This window comes from Sciurus vulgaris (assembly GCF_902686455.1).
Source record: "Sciurus vulgaris genome assembly, chromosome: 14".
NCBI lineage: Eukaryota > Metazoa > Chordata > Mammalia > Rodentia > Sciuridae > Sciurus > Sciurus vulgaris.
Genome location: NC_136475.1, coordinates 28,123,183 through 28,145,380, shown reverse-complemented (window position 1 = coordinate 28,145,380; position 22,198 = coordinate 28,123,183). Strand labels below are relative to the sequence as shown.

The following is a 22,198-nucleotide window of genomic DNA, read 5'->3' as shown; positions in this document are numbered from 1 at the left end:
CGCCACTTCTCATCCTAACCAGAGATTTCCTAACCACCCTTCCAACTCTCTGTCTCCAGCTCAGTGTTGTAAAATGTTTGTGACATCCATATAGGGGACAGGAGGTACAAAAGCATTAGGAAAATTGAACTTCTAAGGACAGCATCTTCGAATCAGGAATATGGCTTGTCACCAGATGGAAAGTACTAGACAAGGGGTCCAGCTAAAACAAGATGATGGTAATTTTCCAATATCACTTTGGTATGTACTTTTGGGTAATTTTCTGGAAGACATGGGAGAGATGCCAGGTAAAAGGGTAAATTGTTTCTATAGTTTGCTTATAATATTAAAAGTACAGGTGGTCCCTTCTCAAAAACCTCTGAGCATAATCTGGCTCTTATTAAGATCCTTCAAGGAACTCAGCTCCCAGGGAACCAGCCACATGGACAATGCTAATCTGGAGAATATCCATCTGGCCCTGGCTCACAGAGAACATGGACACGATGTCTCTGAGGTCAAGAGAAGGGAGTTGTAGCTTGGATGGGAGCCAGGAACTCGAGCCTATATTACTTTGAAGCAAAAGTCAGAACAATTCCCTTTGCTGTAAAGTTCACAAAGGGCAGTGTTTGGTTGCTTTAAAAAATATCTTTAAATAATAATGATATCTTTGTGGTAATAGTGTTATTAACTATAATAACAATGTGAAGTTTTAAAGTGCTTTCACTTACTGTACCTCTTTTCACATCCTCGTTCAATAAATTGAAGCAGGTTTTGACAAATTCACCTGATTAAGAAACTTTAGTCAGAAGCCTATAACGATTTGTGTGAGAGACACCACAACAAACCATACCGAAACACAGAGATAATAAACACAAGAATCTAATGTTGGATAAAGATTCTTGTGCCCTCAGACTAAGGATGTTATTGCTCTAGTCATACAAGAAGGTAGAAGATTAAGCTTCTATGTGCAGAATAAGACAAGAGAGCTTTCCATCCTCAGATATCTGAGAATGAGTAATACGAAGTTCTCCCATAAGGAGATTTCTTTTTTTCTCCTAAATTCTACTATCCACCCAATTCAGACACTCCATGCTTCTTGGAGAATTTCAGAGACAACCTATTCAAGTTTAAAGAAAATATAAACTTGGAATTGAGGACCATACCTATGGAAGCAGAGCTTGTCCCTCTTTGCCATTCCAGGTCAACCTTAAATACCTTTGAAAATCCGATAGAGACTTCTGATCCATCCCCAAAAGCTTGGAAATGGGAATATAACTTGCTGACATTACAATTCAAAGAACTACTTTGTGTTCATCTCAATTCTGGTCAGGCCAGGCCTACTGTACTTCTTTATTTCTCTGCATTTTCTCTTCCAAGAAGAGATATTTTTTTCCCAGTTATCTCATTAAGAATCTTGACCTGGACTGGCCATCTGAGTTTTTCTGTGCCCCTTGCTATGGGATCAAACTCAGAGAATATTTAACTTGAACCACATCATTTCATATAGATGGTGGTAAAGACTGACTGATAATCCCTTCTTACCACACTCACCTAGTGTACTGTCTTCTCCCTCAGTATAGCAAACACCTATTCCCCTGTTAGCCAGGAATACAACTGTATAAATTCCCATCAAGAATGACTTGATAAATACATCATAGTTTATTTAAGTATTCTTATACACTGAAGAATACTATTTTGCAGTTTGAATGAACCATATTTAGATGGATCAGTGTAGACAGATCTTGAAAACATAAGATTGAATGAAAAAAACAAATTGCAGAATGTTACATACAATGTTTTGCATGACTTAAAACATGTAGCAGGTACAACAAAATCATAATAGTAGTTGGTCTTCTCCGGGAAAGTGAAGGGGTAAAAGAACGAAGGTGGAATTCACTTCTGGTAGTAATGTCCTCTTCCTTTCAGGTAAAGGGAGGATCTGAAGTAAATTAGATAAACCATTGACATTTATTCAACAGGGGTAACATGAATTTTATATTCTTTTTTATCTTTTTATTTCTTAATTCAAAAACAAAACTCCCTTTCATTCTTCTTCATTTCTCTAGGCACCGACCAGTATACTATTCCCAAAGATTTTGTTTCTCTATCAACCAATTAAATTGCATTATGTAGTAGAAAGAAAAGTGAACTCAAAGTCAGGGATGTGAATTCTAACTACAGCCATGTCATTGTAGCTTTGCACAATGAATCTTCCTGGACCTCTGTTCTCTCCTCTGTAGATGAAGGAATGCTGCAGTTATCTGTACTTTCTCACAGTCTGCCATTTTTAACAGCCTCATTCCTGGTAAGTGCTGAGAACTACTCTCTGCCCCATGGCTGTTCACTTCCTATAAGAACTTCATAGATTTGGAATCTTAAATCTGGAAGGGACATTAGACACCTGGTTGTCAGTAAAAGTGAGTTTTAGAGGAGTCCCAAGTTATAAGACAACTGGTGACATCCAGGACTGCAGTGCTGGTCTTCTATTTTGAGAATCTGAGAGCCTTTTAAAAGTCAAAAGAATATGCTAAAGCTAGCAACAGAAAGCAAGGTGACTTGTTCACTAAGCAGGAGACCGACGGCCCAGGACAAACTGTGGAAGTTTGGGATCCAGGAGAGGAGAGGATAGGTGTAGTGCAGACCCAGGATGGCTATAGTTAGGCTCCTCTCTGAGGCTGCTGGTGGGCTTTGTTTTTAGTATGTTGCTAAGGATATGAACACTCTGATTCAGCATATGTACTCAAGGTCATAAACATTTGCTTTTGAGCATGTGCTCACATACATTAGTAATGTGCTTTCTTTGTTTGACCTGCATATTTTAAAAAAGGTCTATGAAAATGCTGCTGCTGCCTCCAAATAAAGTCCACTATCCCCCTCCCCAAAAAAATATGCAAGGGAGAATTCAGGCAAAAATGTTTCTATGTAGGCTCCTTAGTCCCTTAGAGAAGAATTCTGAGAAGAGATATTTTAACAGTTACAGTTTCTGGCATTAGGACAATTTTAGATAGGAAATGCTACTAGAAGAGGAAGCATATTTATGGTGATGGTGGGTGGGGGTATTTGTCCTAGGTTTTAGAACATTTCTCAGACTTCTCTATTCCTTGGAGCCATTGGTCATTGAAACCTGTCACAGACCCAGCCTTCCCCTCTGCCCATAACAATGCACTTAAACTTGGCCAAGGTTTTCAGCAAGTGCTCACCTACTGGGCCTGCTTGTGTATATTGCCTTTGAGCATCTTGGAACTGAGTGTGGTGTTGAACAAAGGTGTAAGGTAATCTCAGCCTCTAACACAGTTGCCTAATAAAATCTTCTTGGAAATCTAAATTGAAATTCCTATCTCCCCTGGAGGGTGGCTCAGTGTTGCTGCCTAGTTATTGTCAGAAATCACTGAGTCACTGAGACTCAGTAGCCAGCTCTGGGTGTGACGCTTCATTCTCCAGTCTAATACCCACAATTGGAGCACCACTTTCTTTTCATGTGGTTTCCTTGGTGAACTCTGTTGCTTCTTGGAATTTCATTGAGTTTCTGATTTACCCTTCTTGAAGATTCTTCCAGCTTTACAATTCTAGCTCATGTGTACATGCTAGGCAATTCAGGCATTTAGCCAGCCTAATATTATCATATTCTAGTAGTTGTGGCATAACAGGATTTAAATATGGTACCCAGTTTGGGTTTCCCTAGCTTGGATATCCCAGATTTGTGGTAATCTGATTTCACTGTTGTTAACTCTTGAATTATATAAGTTCTGGACTTCACTTAAGCAAAATACAGGTATAAAAGAATTCAGAGATGAATTGATTCATCTGCTTTTGTTTGGAATGAAAACAAGAGCGAAGAACTTAGCCCTTGACATCTTTTTCCACTGAAGTAACTTTGCATTGTAGAAGGGTGTTGCTTTAGAGTTAAAAAGACTTACGTTCAAATCCAAGCCCTGCTCTTTACTAACTTTATGATCTTTAGGCAGGTCACTTAAACCTCTCTTATTCACATCTATAAAAATGGGCCAATGATACCTATCTCACAGAATTGTGTAAAGGATCAAAGAAGATTATCTATGTAAAACATCTACCACTGAGCCAACACTGGCTAGGTTCTCTATAAATATTCATAACCTTCTCTCCCCTCTGCCTTATGACTTGACCTGACTTGATCTGAGAAGTCCTTTTCAGAATGGACCTAGTAAAGAAAAGGGAGTAAGATAGGAGAGGAAGCAGCCCTGCTCTGTGAGAGAGCAGCCACTGAATACTGTGCTGGTGGTTTTTGGAGGCAACAGCTTATTTGGGATCTGTCTGCTCTCCTGAAGGCCATTGGTTTAACACATGCCAAAACCTGATACTCTAAGTAGCCTTGACAATACTGGCTTGAGCTTGAAATACTTTTCTTTGCACATTGGCCTTACTTCTTCTTTGTAGGACATGTATATTAGTTCAGCTGGTGGATAGAAATGAGGACTGATAATGACCCTAATTAACTAGGTATATCCTGCTGAAAGAAGGAAAGCAGCTGTGGGAACATGAAAGGTATATCTGGCAGTACCCACCAGCCTCCTCTTTGGTCTGTCCTTGTCTCATCCAACTTCAAAATCCATACAATTTTCAAACCAATGGCCCAAGAAGTGACTGGCACAGTGTTTTAAAAGCATCTGAATTTCAGTGTGTTTCAGGGGATCCCCTCCCCCCCGCTCCATTCACTGTTGCATTTCACCTGATTTATTCATCTGTATTACCAGCTGGTCTATGCAGCCAACTGATTTTAAGTTTAAAAACAGATCCTTAGACAGGGAATCAATATTCTTTCATGGTCCAACTCTACCTAATTCTTCTTTGGCATTTCCACTGCTACTTCTTTATATGCCACCTCTGCTTTCCTCCAAGATATGTACCAGTTGGCTCTGGACAGAGACCCCAAAGGGAATGGAGGAAAAGAATCAGACTACCCTGAGACCAAGCCCTGACTTTTACCAGATTGGTTCCTTTTAGTTCATTCTTTTATCCTTTTGGAGATTTCCTTTCTTCTTCTGTAAAATGGAGATACCTACCTATTAGGCTGTTGATTTTCCTAGGGATCAAACAAAACAGAGGAAGATACTATCTCAGAATCATCACACAGTGGTAAATGTTAAAGACACATCTGTTTTCTTCTTCCTTCAAACATATCTCAGAAATTCCTACTTCTGCTTCTTGGCCTCAAATAGTCCCTTTGCTTGAAATTTCTCTGTTTATCTAAATTGTGCCTATATTTTTGGCAGAGTGGAACCGTAAGTCTTTTGGGCCTCTCTGATCTTTCCTTGCTCTGGACACACACAGTCCTCAATGCCTGGCCTCCTTCCTTGATGCTCAAGGGCAGGTGACGTTAGCATTTTTTAATCAAATTTGTTTAATTTGACTTGTTTCCAAAATGAAATTGAGGTGATTCATTAAGATAATATATAAAATGTAATTAGTGAATAAAATTAAAAGGAAGAAAATAAATTTAGTGAAAAGGAATATAGCAAATATACTATAGGGCTGAGACCTTCCTGGGAATGAGCGTTTACTTAACATAGTCTTAGTGAGGTAGAACCATTTGACATTTGGACTTTACGGAGGGATGATAAACAAAAAAGACTGTTTTGTTGAAAACCACTTATTATCTAATACTTCTTTAATTAATCTATTGATTAGTTCCTAAATTTGGTAATGGAATTCTGTGAATTGCAGTTTCATGCAATATCTGGCCCCTTAAACAAGTGAACAGTATATATTTTAAATGCATATCTAGCTGGGCTAAGGGTCTTCAGAAGTTAATTGTCTAGTGTTGAGTCTTTTGGTCAGACTGAAATATTTCCTAGGTTGCTAAGGTTCTGACTCATTTTAAATACCCAGGATATAAATACATTTCCCCACTTTATTATCCTTTAATGTTAGATATTTTTTCTTATGCCTATCATAAAGTAACCAGGCTATAATTTGTAATAATAACCTATATATAGTAAGAAGTAATTTCCTACAACTGTTTCTTAATTCATCTATTTATGAAAAAAGAACCTAAACTATTTTCATTATGCTTTATGATAGTTTTCCCTGTAGATTATCTAGTCAGTATCTCCAGACTTTTCTGATTGAGCACCACTGTGGGTAAGAATTTTGAGAACTCACCCCTAATATATTTATGCGTATAACAATTTATTAATAAATTCTAATTAGATATTGAATAGCTACAAAAGACTATTTACATACACACCCTAATCCTCACTGCAGCTTAAGATATGGAACATTATCACTGCCTTTGAAAGTCTGCTTGTGTATATATGCACATATATTTATGTGTACCTACTAATATTGTTAATATTTCAAGGTACAGTATGGACTTAAGCCAAGAAAAGTTCATTATAATAGTGAATAAAAATCACATTTCAAATAGCTTTTCTGATAATTTCTAATTTGGCCAACCGACTAGTCAAATCTGATTAGTTTGTCACTACTTTTCCTTTCTGATATAAATGATAAAGCATTTGTGCTACAATTAGGAGATTTTTGAGTTCTGCCATTTTCTTTATGCTTGCTTATACTTACATTGTTATGTTATCTATAATCCATGGTCTCATTGTAATGATGTTTTAAACCACTTAATCATTTTGGCCAGGAGATGGGAACTAGTTTAATTAACAACTCAATAATATATTCCCTAATCCACTCACCAAGGAATATTTAATAAGTCACAATATACAAAAAAACAAAACAAAACAAAACAAAAAACCACACCAGAAGAACAATAAAAAACCTAGCCCGTGGCTCCTATCTTCTTCTCCTTCCATCCCTGTGGCAGAAGTTCCATACAGAACTCACGCCAACCTGCATCCCCCACCCCAACGAGGGACAAGGCAGTCAGCTCATCACAGAGGCCTCCCATCCTCCGCTTGAGTTCATATGTCTGTGTGGTAGGTTATTATCACCCGGTGTGGCAATAGGCTTTCCTTCTGCCCCCTGCAGGAGGATAGATGCTCTGTGATCAGCAAGAAATGGCTGTATAGGACAGTCTCACTTGAAGGAATGTTTGGTGTTAACCTTTTCATTTGACAGTCTTCCCCTAGGAAGCTGGTGACAATGGGAGATCCTGAAGCCTGCCTATCTTTCCTTTTCTCTTTACCCAGATAGTCTTAGAGATGAGAAGTTTAGACAGAAACCCACATTTATGAGGCAAATAAATCTTTCTCAGGGTAATGCTTGCTTTCAGCGGACAGGGCTGCTATGCAGTTGGTCACAGATGCAGAGCTTAATGAAGCCTCCATCTACTGGAATTGGGTTGTGGGGAAAGCAGGGAGCCATGCACAGCCATTGCCCCTTCCCTAACCTCTTTGCTTGCCCTCACTGCCCAGGAAAACAGGAGGTCAGACCTACCTGGGAGTCCCAGGAACCAGTCGACTGAACGGCCACTGTTGCAAAGCTCAGGTGTTAAGTCACACCTCTTCAACCTACAGAGATTCACAGAAGGTTGGGACCTCTCCCCACCCCAGTTCTATCACCTGTGGAAAATCCAATGGCCTCCTCCAGGTTTCTGTGAATCCCTAGATTCCTCCAGTCTTCTTGCCTCTGGGCTGCCACTTGTATAGTTTAGTTTTGGAGCTTCCTAAGTGTGAAACTCGGTTGCTTCTTTGAGTTATACAAACACAAACACGTAGGCACAGAAGAATCCTTCACCCAAGTAATGGGGAGCAGTGGAGATTTGTCTAAAGATTGGGATCAAAGGGGTGAGTTTGTAGAGGAGATTACATCACATACTGCTAGCAACAGCTTTGAAAAAGCTACTATTAGATATCTCAGTTCTCCAAAGTTTTTTGGAGCCTCAATATCACTAGGGATTTCCTTCTTAACCCTCTCACACCTATTAGTTAAAACTCCTGTCATATTCCCATTAGTGGGTTTCACCCAAGTAAGAAATTTTCCCAAATATGTTCTCCTTAAAAAAACTCTGATGCCAGTTGTTAAGATAATGAAGTTTTTGCCATCTCATTGGAATTAGAAGGATCTCCTTAGAGCCATTTTCTTTCATTGCCTTGTTCAATTTAATAAATATTAGATATCACACATCTCAGAAAATGTCAGGGAACACTGCTCTCTCCACCTGAGATCTAGAGTTGAACTTATTCTATAAAAGATCAGATAGTGAATAATTTAGGTGTTCCATGTCATGTGGTGTCTGCCACAACAACTTAGCTGCTGTAGCACAAAAGCAATCACAGGTAATATGTAAACCAATGAACATGGCTGAGTTCCAATAAAACTTTATTTACAAAACAGTCAGTGATTTGTTGTAGTTCTCCATCCCCCAATCTAGAAAAAAACAGATAGCAGTCTCCATGAAAACAAGTAAAGAAACCCCCAGGCTAAATTCAGTCTCTTTAACATAGCATAGGAGGTTATTTATCACTTGCTTCATTTGTCCTAGTTATTCCAAATGCTCTCCTGAGACCCAGCCCTGTCACATTCCTTGCCTGACACCCCACACCCTACTTACCTGGTTCAAGCTAAGATGCCCTTTTTTTTTTTTTTTTTTTTTTTTTTTTTTTTTTTAAACCTTTCTTCGTGCCTATTAGAATATCTTTGCGTGTTCACATCACTCTGTTTATTTACCTGAGTTTCTCAGGACTGGAGATATTGTTTTATCATCTTTTTTTGTACATTGCCTAAGTACCTGATACACTGTAGGTATTCAGTTTGTTTATTGAAGACCAGTGTTTCCAGTATTTGCCCAGATTCGTGTGTCAGAAAGCACTTCTGAGGATATGCAGGAGGCAAGCAAATGCTCTTCTTTGAATCACAGTGGCCTTGCCCAAGGATGCCAGTTTGGGGAAAATCTTGGGCAGTAAACCCAAATGGGTCATCAGTCAATTCTGTGGGCTTTCTGCAATTGTTTTCTTATTCTGCTCTCAGCTGCTGATAGAAGCCATTAGGATTCTATATCTGAACCAGAAAAACAGATTTGTTGGCATACTTGGGGTCACAATGTTAGTCAGGGAACCCTCAGCCTGTGGCTCTTTTTGCTGTACTCAAAAAGGCACCTGTCTCCTAAAAGGCACCTGTAGATCATAGATTATGAAAAATACTTTATAATGATATGATTAGTTTCATCCTGTCAAAGGCAGGGGATGGACAACAGAAACTTGGGTTGTAGCATATTTAGAATTTTTGTTGGATTATGTGGTAAGTATTCCAGAGAAGCATGTTATTTGAAATCATTTTGTAGTCAATCCTGTTCAGCATGAAGAATTCTTCTGAATGTGCAAATTCAGAAGTGCAAATTCAGGTTTTCCAGCATCACGTTTACTTTAAGGATACACCTACTTTGGGAGCACAGTCCTCTACAGGACTCAGTGTGCCTGTTCAAGAGACAACATGTGAAGAAAATCACCCTTAGGGAAGCGGGGTGTGGCTGTTGTCAGTGTGCCTTTGTATCTGTTTCTATCTGTGCCTACCTTAGCTCCTGTGATCCTTTACTCACCATGGAATCTTTGCAGGCATTCTGGAAAGAAAACACTTTCCCTAACATGAGGTAGGCCCCATGCTATCCACTGGAGCTGGCCCAGACAGGACCAAACATCAGCTGGGTTCTTATTCACTACCCCTTTGTATCATTCCTCAAAAACTTGAAATCAGACATCCAGGATGGGGTTACCTGTCACCTGTCATAGAGATCATCTCTCCTGTTTGATGTTTTCTTCTTCTTCAGGCAACTTTCCCTCTAGTAATATTCAGGAGGATCCTAGTTTTGGTCCAGTTGAGAAGTTTGCTGTGATGAACACAAATTATGAGTCCAGTCCACCATTTAGCCAATACTGTTGCTACAAAATGTTAGTTTGCCTATTTTAAAATTCCATTTTACATGTACAGTGACTATTGTTTGGAAATCTAGCTCTTTACTAGTTCATACTGTGGAAGAATCATAAGGAGAAAACATAATCCTTGGGTAGCTCCCAATCTACGTGGCAGGTGAGGTTCAGATTTTAGGAACTCTCTTCACCCCTGATCAGACTTGATATAAATTGGTGTAATCACTACCAGTAGCCTAGTAGTGGGAGTGAGCTGGGCAACTTCCTCCAGAGTCTGCATCTTTACTTTCTGAGTGTTTTGGGTAAACCTTTCAACTCAAGAGACTACAAGTGCATCCTTGGAAGAGTTTCCTTGAATATTAGCCTATCATTTCTACTTAAATATTTCTTTCTACTCCCTTACCCATGAGCAACTTGTCTATCTCAATTATTTCTATATTTTCTGCTGGAAATGTTAGTATATCAGTAGGCAGTAACAAAGATCAAGAGAATCCTAAATATCTTAATAATATCTTATCCTGAAGGTCTTTCCTGGAACTTTACATTTGTTCTACTATTATAGTGCTATCTCTTCTCTGTCCAGTTAAATTGTTGTGTGAACTTAAACTAGTTTTGACTTTGACTCATTTAGATTTTTCTAGTCTTTCTCAGCTACCATTGTAAAACAGAAAGTCTCTCAGAAGTTTGGCCTAACCTCAAATGAGTACCAGAGACAGAATCAATGAGAATTTTTAAAAACAAACAGGATTGGCATCTTGGGGAGAATGAGCTGACAGCCATCTCTACCACTTGTCTACCTTGTGATTGTCAGCCAGTTGCTCTTCCTTACTTGGTCTTGATCCTCCGCACCCTTCCTACCCCTACCACCATGAAATAAGAACAATAATTTGAGTCCTATTAAGTCATGGGAATGTTCTGAAGTAACAAAGAAGCTTAACAGAGGAAACTTTAGCACTTTGCCAAAACTGTAGTTACAAGTCACATAGATAAAAGTCACACAGGAAGCAAAGAAAAGGCACTCAATCACAGTAGCCAGCTTAGCATAACCCAGCTCAAAATGTCCTCTTTTCATATGCTTTCCCACCATATACTTTCTTCTATAATAACTAGTGATCAACTAGTTTGCAACTTGAATTAACCTGTGTTGCTTGTAAACTACAATAGTAGTTCAGTTCCCCTGTTCTTACAAATACCTTAAGCAAATGATTCTGTGTTTGAGATCAAAACATCACTGATGACTCGAGTTTGCTAACCCTAACATTTAATAAGTGTGTCCTTTTCTATAAATATCAATACTCTTGTTCCATCAGTTTAACAATGAAATGCCCCAAAATGTTTTGTCTGATCTGTTTCTTAAAAATGACTTCTTATCTAGTTTAAAAAAAAAAATTTGTTTGAATAAATCAAGAATATGATCATTAGTGAGGAATGAGCTTCTACGGAGTAGTGATAGGTTGCACCATTACATGAAAAAATGAAGTGCAAATGAATAGCTATAGTATGCTAACCTTCAAGTGAGATGGAGATAAAGATACAAAATGAAATTTTTCCCCACAAGTGTGTGCTCATTTGTGTGAAAGAAATAAAAGAAGAATAAATAACAAACTAGATTGGTTACCTGCAAGGGATGAATGGGGAAATGTAGAAAGAAGGAAGGAGAAGAGGAACAGGTTAGTTAGGATGAGGATACTTTTTTATAGAGCTTTGACTCTTAGAACTGTAGTATTGTTTCACATACCCCCAAATAAATAATTGAAATTAGCAGGATGTAGGGGAATCCAAAATGGAACAGAAGCATTAAAAAAAAGAACCTATCTAAATTACAAAGGAATAGTCTAATCATATGGAAGGGTAAGGAAGTAAAGAACTAACCGAGGTAACTTTCAAAACCAGTATTTTGACTGGAAACTATAAGGACAAAAACAAAAAGAACCATGTACAAATACTGGACTCTAGTTAATCATTGTGTTTCCCACAAGGGTCTGCGTTGGCAACTCTGAACCCACTTTAAACTAGGACTAAATAAAGAAGGCAAATGCATTTTAGATGACAACCAGGTTTCTCACGATCAGAGAGGGAAAAGACTAGAATGAACCCTGTAGTGCTGGATTGGAATTGGAGACATTGATAGGAACTCATAATTTATACACACACACACACACATACACACACACACACACACACACACTTCCAAAAATTAATATAGATGTGTGCACAAGTTAGTGTATATACATATTTTCCTTAGATCTGTCTGTTGAGATAGCCTAGATACAATATTATCCTAGTAAATGAGCATGAGAAATGTTAAGACCTTAGTTTCTAAATACTATTCTTCAATGGAAAGAACCAGAGTGTCTTGGAGAAGTAATTGATTCCAAGTCTGGGGCAGGGAAAGGTGCATGATGAGCTTAGAACATCTTGTAGTACCAGAAAGGAAGTAAGTATTCAGAAAAGGATAGAGACAGGTAAAAAATACAAGGAAGATCCAATCTTATAAGAAGTTCCTAATGGCCAAAATGGGAACAACTTGAACAGCAAATAATAATTGTGTTAAACTATAATCCACAAAATAAAATAAACATCCAGGTTATACTGATAAAAGTTGATGGATGGATAAACAAATAAGTGCAGGAGAAGGAGCAGTACTTAAACAGCATCTACCCCAAGGAATGTATTAAGTACAAAGGGGAAAATAGTTACTTTACCATGGGGAAACCCATCAGCTACCACCTGAACCAAGTTATCATGATTAATATCACCATTAACAAGATACATGAACATCATGTATTCCTTGAGTTGATGCATTAAACATAGCATAATATCACTTCTGTGTATTTTTGCAAAAAAAAAAAAAAATTGCATAACCTCAATCCAGGGTCTCTCACTATTGATGTTTTTGATCAAATAATTATTTGTTCTGAGAGTTGTCCCCTGCATTGCAAAATGTTTTACAGAATCCCCGACCTCTGCAAACTGAATGCCAGTACTACCATCAATCACCACCCAATCCTGTGACAACCAGAAATGTCTCCAGAGATACTCAGGATGTCCCGTGGGAGGCAAAATCTCTCCCTGGTTGAGAATTTTTGCCTTAATTCAACCATGAGAAAAATACTTCACAAACCTTGGAGATAGCACTTTCTAGGGGATGCTCATATTTCTGATCTTGTGATATCCCCAGTCTAGGCTCCAGACAGGTATGCAGGGTGCCTTTGGGAAATCCCATGGCACAGTAGCCAGGGTTCACTTTGACCAATATATCATGTCCATCCACACCAAGTTACAGAACAAGGAACATGGAGTTGAGGCCCTACGCAGGGCCAAGTTCAAGTTCCTTGGTCACAAGAAGATCCACAGCTCAAAGAAGTGGGACTTTATCTAGTTTAGTATTGATGAATTTGAAGACTTGATGGCTGAGAAGAAGTGCATTCCTGATGACTGTGGGATGAACTATATTCCCAGTCATGTTCCCCTGGACAAGTGGCAAGCCCTGCACTCATGTCCCTTTCTTAATCACACTTGTCAATAAGTCCCAAATTTTATCCAAAACAAGGAAAATATTGCACAAATCCAAATTAGGGGAATTTTACAAAATAAATTATCAAATATAAACTCTTAATAAGCATCAAGTTCTTGAAAGATAAGAGTGAAGATTGTAAGAGACTATGGACAATGACCAAATGAAATGTGGAATATTCAGTTGGATTCTGGAATAGAAAAAGAACACCAGTGGAAAATCCAGTGAAATTAGAAATAAAATTTTAGTTTAGTTGATAGTATTGTAAATGAATGTCAGTTTCCTGGTCTGACAGTTGTATATGTTGATGTAAGACATGAACATTAAAGCTGGGTAATGAGTATAGAGGAAATGTGTGACCAATTTTTGGAACTTTTATGTAAGTCTAAAATTATTTTAATTATAAAAGGCTTTTAAGAAAACAAAATATGCTACTGATATTAAAAAGATAAGGGTAAATTTTTCATATTGATGTCTGTGACAAAAATGTAAGCATAAATATTGAGATTGCTGAGATGATTCCCATCATCTTTGAAACTGACAACCAGAATAAGTGTAAGGTATACCCAGTGTGTGTGTGTGTGTGTGTGTGTGTGTGTGTGTGTGTTTTGTATGACAATTTTTATTGTTTAAATTTGTTATAGATGGAAAATTTTGTTAAATTTTCAATTGATGGTTTTAGAAAGAGAAACAATCAGTATGTCACTTAATAGCACTTAACTAATTTAGCTTAGATTACAGTTCATTCATGTTTTTCTTTTTTCTCCAGTGTAATGGAAGACCTTTTATTTTATTATTACTTGAAATGCCTAGCCCAGTTCTTTGCACGTATTCAATGCTTTTAAAATGTTTGTTTAACTCAATGGTTTTACATCATTTTTTAAGAAGATCTGAGACAAACTGTTATGGTTTAGATACAAGGTGTCCCCCAAAAGTTCATGTATGAAGCAAGGCAAGAACATTCAGAGATGAAATGATTGGGCTATGAAAGCCTTAATCCACTCAGTTAATTAATCCCCTGATGGGGATTAACTGAGCGGTAGCTGAAGGCAGGTAGGGTGTGGCTTGAAGAGGTGGGTCATTGGGGGTATGTCTTTGGAGTACATACTTCATATCTGGTGAGTGGGATCTCTCTTGCTTCCTGATCATCATGTGATCCACTTCCCTCTACCACACACTTCTGCCATGTTGTTCTGTCTCACTTGAACCCTGAGGAATGGAGCCAGCAGTCTATGGACTGAGACCTCTGAAACTGTGAGCTCCCAAATAAACTTTTCCTCCTCTAAAATTGTTCTTCTCAGGTATTTTAGTCACAACAGTGAAAAAGCTGACTAAAACACAGGCAAATATGTTTTACTATTTGTGTTTCAAATTCTGTAATAAGAGAAAATGCTAGAAGAGGTCATTTCACTTGCAATTTTTTAAGCAACTCTGAGCTTAGGCAATAGCAGGCCCAGATCATGACTCTGTAAATTTTATCAGAAATCATCATGTGCAGAATCAAGAATTTTAGCAAATTTCTCACAAACAGGTAAGAAAAACTTATTGGAAGTCAAGTTTGAGGAAACCTAATAATAATGAAGAAACCTGGTCATGATAAGAATGAGAATATGAGGGACTAGTTTGTTTTGCCTTTATGAACTATCTTTGTGGTTGTGTTAGCAAGTTGCCTTGTCCATGTAGGCTCATCAGACCTCACCAGCTCAAACCATATACTTAGTTATGAAACATCCTGGCCAGCCAGGACACAGGACCCAAGCAAGTGTACACTGATTCTCTCTGTTGAAACACATGCTTTGCCAAAACTTCTGTACTCAGTGCTTCTTTGTACACATAAGCCACTTAACTCTGTTCCATGCACATAGTCATCACTTGGTTGAAGTCAGAAACTAATCCTAGAACATAGGTTGGATGGAATATTGGAGGTACAGAAGGCCATAAAAGTGATACTCAAATAGGTATCTTGATCAGATATGGCATTAGACACTAAATCACTTGAAAAAGTTTTCCCTTTTAATCTTTCTGATGACAAGGAGAATGTCTCATCATGGTGCTAGTGTTTGCGTTATCGTCTGTTAATGGTAAATAATGTGGCTTCCCATTTATGTTGGATTACAAAGTGTTCTTTTAAATTTTTATTATCATTAAAATGAGTCAATACAAAGAAAAAATATTAAATAAATATTAACACATGTAATATGAGATCCGGTAAACATTATGAAAGTGAGGCTCAATAACAAAGTTTGAGGAATAGTCATCTTAAGTTATGTCTCCCACCTCTGACCCTCTTCTTTCTTCTCCATCCACTACATAGTTATCATTTCGAGAAATAAAATGCTTTGAAGTACATATAGATAGTTTGTGCATAGTAAGTTACTTTTTGTAAAAGAAAAAATAAGGGAGATGAGAAAGCACGCAGGTATCTGCTTTACCTTTACAAGTAAGAATATAGGATTAACAGACCTAAAAATAATGAAATTGGTTACCTGTATGGCATAGGCGAAATTGGGGTACCGTAGGGAAGGAGTGATACTTCTTGGAGTTAACCTTTTTGTATAGTTTTGACTTTTGTAAGCGTGTTAATGTCCCACACATTTAAACAATTAACAATGATGGGTGGGAACCTAAAACTAAGAGCAAATTTTAACAAAAGGAACCCAGTTGTATGTTGGTGAATACCATAACTACACTGAAGAGGGGGCAGGAAAAAACTAATCCAAGTAGATTTATAAACACAGTATTTGATGATACACACTTAGTCTTCTCTGGGGAAGGAGCATTATGAACAAATCTTGAGACCGTTTCGTAGTAGCATTGTTTTTGTTTTATTTTTTAGTGGTATATACAAACATGAAACTGTTTTAGATGTATTATAAATTTGAGCAAATGAGATGATGATGCTGAGTCCCAGGGAAGGCAAATAGAACCCTGTGAGGATGGGTTAGAACTGGAGGTATTGGTGTGAATTCATGACTTCTAAAATGTGTGTGTCTGTGTGTGTCTCTGTGTATTTTCATGCATATTATTTCTAACTCTGTCTGCTGAAAGGGCTTAGCTCCTCGCAGATTGACTCCCAATAACAGTGAACAAACACCCCAGTAGCAACGACCATACCTGGCACCCAAATCTTGATCTCTAGTAACATTCCCTCTAAAAGAATCTTCTCAGAGAAATGACTGATGGCAGAGCAGGGGCAAGATAGATGCAAGATGAGCCTTCAAGTCTTTCTTACACCTATATGTGCTTCAGAAATCATGGGGACATTCAGAGGAACACATTCCCCAGTGGAACTCCCATTTGCCTAATCTGAGACAATTTGAGTGTGAAAACAATAGGCATAATAGAGAATTTAAGCCATTGAAAAAAAAGGGAGCCCATGAGTCCATACCAATATAAGTTGATAAATACATTAAAGGGGAGAATGAAGAGCACTTTCTTATAGTAGACCAGGTGACAGCTGATAGATGAGGAGAGGAAGATGGTGTTGGAATGTCTTAAGTTTGTTGCCAACATGGAAAAGACTGAATCAGGAAGGAATCCTCGTCACCTGTTAAACATACAGGGAAATTTTAATATGTAGCAGTATATTTTCATGGTCTTAAATAGTCTTCCCTATTGCTTACTAGTTGCAAAGGAAAACATGATAACTAGACAGTGAAGAAATCAGACATCATCTTGACCAGGTGATCAAAATTACCGTCAATGAGGGACAAATGAACATGTATGCCTCCAGATGTGATATCCACTTATGTAATTTTCTGGCCAGGAATGCACATCTTGAATCAGGGAAAAACCAAACAGAGGGAGGAAATGAGGGTAAGAGAGACGATATTCCTAAAAAATGTCAATATCTTATAAGAAAAAGAAGAGCTGTGGAAATATTCCTGATTAAAAGAGACTAAAGAGACATGGCAACTCTCCATGTGTTGCAGTAGCTTATGCCTAAAACCTTGGCTACTCATGAGGCTGAGGCAAGAGGATCACAAGTTCAAGGCCATCCTTTGTGAAACCCTGTCTCAAAAAAAATGAAAATGGCCAGGGGGTATAGCTCAGTGGTGGATTACTGCCCCCCCCCCCCAGTTCAATCTCCAGTACTGCAAAAAAGAGAGAGATTTGACAACTAACTAAATGTAATACCTGCAATTAAACCACATCATGCAATAGAACAGCAACAATGAGAAAGCTGTAAAGGATATTGGGTCAATTTACACAATTATAATATGAATATTATCAATATTAAATTAGCTGAAGTTGAAAATTATACTTCGTCAGTGAACTACATTCACCTTTATTTGTTCATCGTCGAATACTGAGCTCCTAGAATGGTGCTTGGGGCGTGGAAGGCATTTGGTAAGTGCTCAGTAAATGAACACCTGAGTGATTATTGTGAGTCTGGTGTTTCATGACGGTCCAGTGGTAGTTTCTTCACAGGCCTGCCTCTGAGAGCTAACTGCTGGCATGTGGCTTTAGCACAGTTACTGTGCAGATGGCTGAGATTACCATGTTCTAATGCTAACTCCTTTATGTTCTTAGTTGCACTATGGTCTACCATTCTTTCTCTTGCTATAATTTTATTTTTCAAACCTGTTAGCTGGTAGTACAGGATGTTGGGATTTCTGGAATCCTGATTTGTCTTGTCTGTTTGATTAATCCCTGGTGTGTGGATTTGAATATTTTACAGCTTTTGGATCTCTTCATCCAGTGGGATTGGTCAACGTACCTTGCTGACTATGGTCAGCCCAACTGCAAATACCTCCGGGTAAACCCAGTCACAGCTCTGGCCCTGCTTGAGAAGTGAGTACCCAGCCCAGTGGTCTATGCTGGAGGGTGGGGTACTGGGGCAGGGGTTGGTATAGAAGGTAATTTACCTGTTGCCAATACCTTAAAAGACATTCCTATTCTTGAAGTTACCATAGATGCTATCAACTGTCTCAATCATTGTATTTGTCAGGCTAATCTTCCTCTTGTAGCATCTTAATTATTGAACCCTAACAAGCGAGACCAAGTACAGTCAGAATCAGACTCTGATATTACTTTATAGCCTAGTGGGGCAAAGTATTATTAGCTAGAAAAGAGTCTAGCTAATAGTCTGGGGCTTAGTCTGGGGCTCTGATTAGCCTGGTGAACAAAGTGAGTCTGGCCCTAGTCTGGGTATGATATGGATGGAGAGCCCCACAGAATAAGTGACTTCTCTGGTTCCTAACAGAGAAGCCCTGGGAATTATTGACACCTGTCCCCAATTCCTGTCCCCAATTCATCTGTCCCCAATTCCTGCCTGCTACCAGATGAAGCTTTATTGTGCTAACTGTCCCAAGAAATCTGTGTCCAAAAAGATGCCTAATTTTTCTGTTAGGCAGTTTCTTGCTGGCACAGGTTGCTGTTCCACACAGCTGTAGCCTCCCTGAAGCACAGGTACTACTTTTGGAGTTGGGTTAGCCAACTCCAAAACATCTCAGGGCTAACCAGTTTGTCACCAAGAAGCTGGGCTCTTCTGTGCATTGCAGCCTGGCTCTGGTTTTTGCTAATCTGGTTGAGAGCTGACAAGTCAGATGTAAAAGGACAGCTTTCTTTTGCAACTGGAATGACTAGTCAGAAGAGTGCCCTGCATCTAGGCAGTGTAAAAAGTCTACATATATGGCTAGTCAAGCCTGACTCAGATCCCAGCAAAGGAAGGCCCAGAATCTAGGAGGTCAGAATAAAGCCTTAGGCTGAAGAAGTTTAGGTGGATCTTACTGTATATTATGATAGAGGGCGAGAAGGGGAAAGATGGAGGGTAAGCAAGAGCAGGATGTAGGGCTGTTTTTGGAGCCAAGAGTCTGACACCATGTCAGGGACTGATGTTTCCATTTTAACTTTGTTTCCCATGGTTCTCTCTCCCAATGACCTTCCTCCCTAGGATATCTAGAGAGTAAGTATATTATTCACTTGGGCCTTTTTCCATCACTTTGAGGCAAGTCCTTATGGTTTCCTCATTGACACTAATGACTACACTAAAATCCCTACCCTGTGAGTTGTCCCCACCCTGACATACTAATCTACTAAACCAGCCTGGTGCCAATTGGCTGGATGCCTCCTCTGTCCTTGATCCTTAAGTGACCCTTGGCTTACTAATTCCTTTGGGGCTGGGAGTGGTGGCAGGGATTTCTCCCCATTAGTATAGCTAAATGATTGTTCCCTTACCTCCCTGGCACACTCAGTTTTTGCTAGTTCATGGCCTGAAATTTAGCCCTGGCAGAAGAGAGCTCCCGCAGTCTCCCCTGCCTCCTGGTGCAGAGGCCCATGGCTTGAAGATCTGGAGCCTATGTGTCCCATAGAAGATTTTCATTAGAGAAGAGGCCTAATCCCAGAGTCCTCACTGCCCAGATAAAATGGGGAAAGATTTTGACCTCTGAGTTTGTTCTGACATTGTCATATCCATTATGTGTCCGGGCAGACTGATATTCCCTTCCGTCAGGTACTTCTCTCAGGAATCCTGTACTCCTCTGTTTCTGAGACTCTCTAGATCCAGAAAATACTGGCTCATCTACTTCCATGGATCAAAAGTAGGCTTAAATACCCTTCTCTCGCATTCTGGAGGCCATGACAGTGACGAAGCTTTGTGCTTAGCCCTAGCAATCAGCAGGGTTTCAAAGCTTCCTTCTAAACACAACAGGCAGAGGCCACCAAGATTACTAAAATCCACATCTTCCAGCCTCATAGAAGTCAACCCCTTTGCCTACCCCATCCCTGCTTGCTCACGGCCAGCTGCGCCACCCGAGCTTAACAGTCTCTCCTTTCCAGGCTGGCCCTTCTGAACACGGTGAGACATAGGAAGACCCAATACCTCCTGAAGATGTTCATGAAAAACCAGAGGCCTCCCTGTCATTGAGAGCTGTTCATAGCTAAAGTAGAATAGGATCCTGGGCTTACCGAATGGGAGAGGAGGCAGCAGGACTCACTTTTGCTTTGGAACATTCCTGGGTACACACTAGCCAGCCACCATCAGCCCTCTGGTCACTCGTGTTATCTTTACAGTGCTTAATTCCAACTCCAGGCTTTAAAGGCCACGAAAGCCTAGCCTCCGGGGCTCAGAAACTGACCTCTTCTTCATTTTCTCCGGTACATAACCAGAGCCTCTCTGTGGCTGCCTGCAGTGCTTCAGGGGCCATGAAATTCATGATCACATAAGATGTTAAACTAAAAGTCCTGTAAATATAGAAAGTGTTTTTCATTTTTTATTGAGTTTGTTTGAGGTTATTATTGTTTATATTTATAGCGTACCCAGCCAAAGAAAGGGAATTCTTCTCTGGGTAATCTAAACTCAGGCCAGTTCCAGAAACAGAACTATACCTAGCGTGTAAGGAACCAGATCCAGGAACCATAGAGCCTTGTCGAGAACCTTGTGCTTTCTTTTCACCCAAGCCCTCTCCTTACTCCCCTCTAAGCACAGGCCTCCAATGTGGGTGGTGGTTCCCAGTTCGTTTGATGAGTAACTCCAGCCTGAAGGAACTGCTTTGAGCTTAGACAAGGGAGAAGAGTCTCAATTAGTTTTGGCTGCCACTGCGGTTCTCAGAACCTCCTTGCCACGTATAGTAGTGCCCTTATGGAATGAATACACACATATACACACATCCCATATATCTGGTATATGTCACATATACCAGATGTAAGTGCCCTAGTGAGATCTCTGCCCTTTTGACATATTGACCTCTAATTTAACCTTTTGCAAAGGGCAGCCCACAGTGCAGGGGGAAAAGCCCAGGATGGGCCAAAGGCCTCTCAGAAGTAAACCAAGGGTGTAATTTACACCCCAATGACAGGTTTCCTCCCTTCCCTCTTCAGGCTGTCCCCATGCAGCCCAGGGAACAGTGAAGTCAGAGAACTGGCTCAGCCCCTAGAGGATGGTGGTGGGACCATCAGGGAGAAGTGGTTCACTGCTCTTTTTAATTCTATAACACTAGAGCTAGCTGTGAGCTGTGGTTCTGGTGTGTAGAGGCTGGGACCAGAATGAACCATCGCCAATACATGCCAGGGGTGTGGGCCCTCTGGAGGGAATAGCAAGTGCCTGGATTCTGTCACAATGGCATGGTCAGACTCTGAGGTTCTGTGAAAATCTCAGTCTAGACTTTCTTTACCCATACTTCCCAGTTAGGGCTCGCCATCAGACAGAACCATTGGCCAGAGCTGCTTAGTACCTGTGCTCTAGGAATACATCACTTGTGGAGCCTTAGCAGTGACAAAGACCAGAGGTCTGAGGATATAGAGAGCTTAAAGATGTGGTTTATCAGGTGAGAAGGTGGTGGCCTAGCCTTTGGTACCTGTTTTACCCTCGAAGCCACCTTACTGCTTCTCGGCCCTTACCCTGAGAAAAAGAAAACATCGATCAAGCCCTTAGTTTTGTTAGGGATGGGAGATGAAACCAGATAGAGTGAGATTTGGATATACACAGTGACTTTCAGTTATTCATTATCTCTTGAAATTGCCAGTTTTCAGAGTTGTTTTTTTGTTTTTGTTTTGTTTTGTTTTTAATCTTCCATCTACATCTCTAAGGTTCCAGCAGACTCATGAGGTTCTGAATGGACCCTAGACGTTCCATAAGAGCCTGCTGGCCATCTGAGCCATGTCTCAGACTCTGGAAACAGCTGGGGAGAGAATTGGTGGGCTAGTTGTGAGGGGTAAGAAGATTGGCCCCTCTGACTATTAGGGTCTAAAAAGGGGATCAGGGTAGAGGAGAGTAGAAAAAGGGGATATCATTAAAGCCTGATATATATTCACGTATGAAATGCCACAATGAAACCTATTAATTTTTACAACTTATATGTGTTAATAATTATAATAATAATTTTAAAAAGAAATAAAATGTGAAAAAAGTAGGTTGGCTCCTCCGAAGCTGGCTCTTAACAGTGTTCTGGAT

General features: G+C 39.5%; 1 protein-coding gene across 3 annotated transcripts in view; it reads left to right on the top strand.

Annotated features, from left to right (window-relative positions):
- Positions 1–22,198, top strand: part of EXOC6B (exocyst complex component 6B) — a 603,818-nt gene that overhangs the window by 578,317 nt on the left and 3,303 nt on the right. For all 3 annotated transcript variants that reach the window (XM_079111444.1, XM_079111442.1, XM_079111441.1), the window contains one exon: positions 17,987–18,099. In XM_079111444.1, the coding sequence (XP_078967570.1) occupies positions 17,987–18,099 (113 nt within the window). The remainder of the gene's footprint in view (positions 1–17,986; positions 18,100–22,198) is intronic.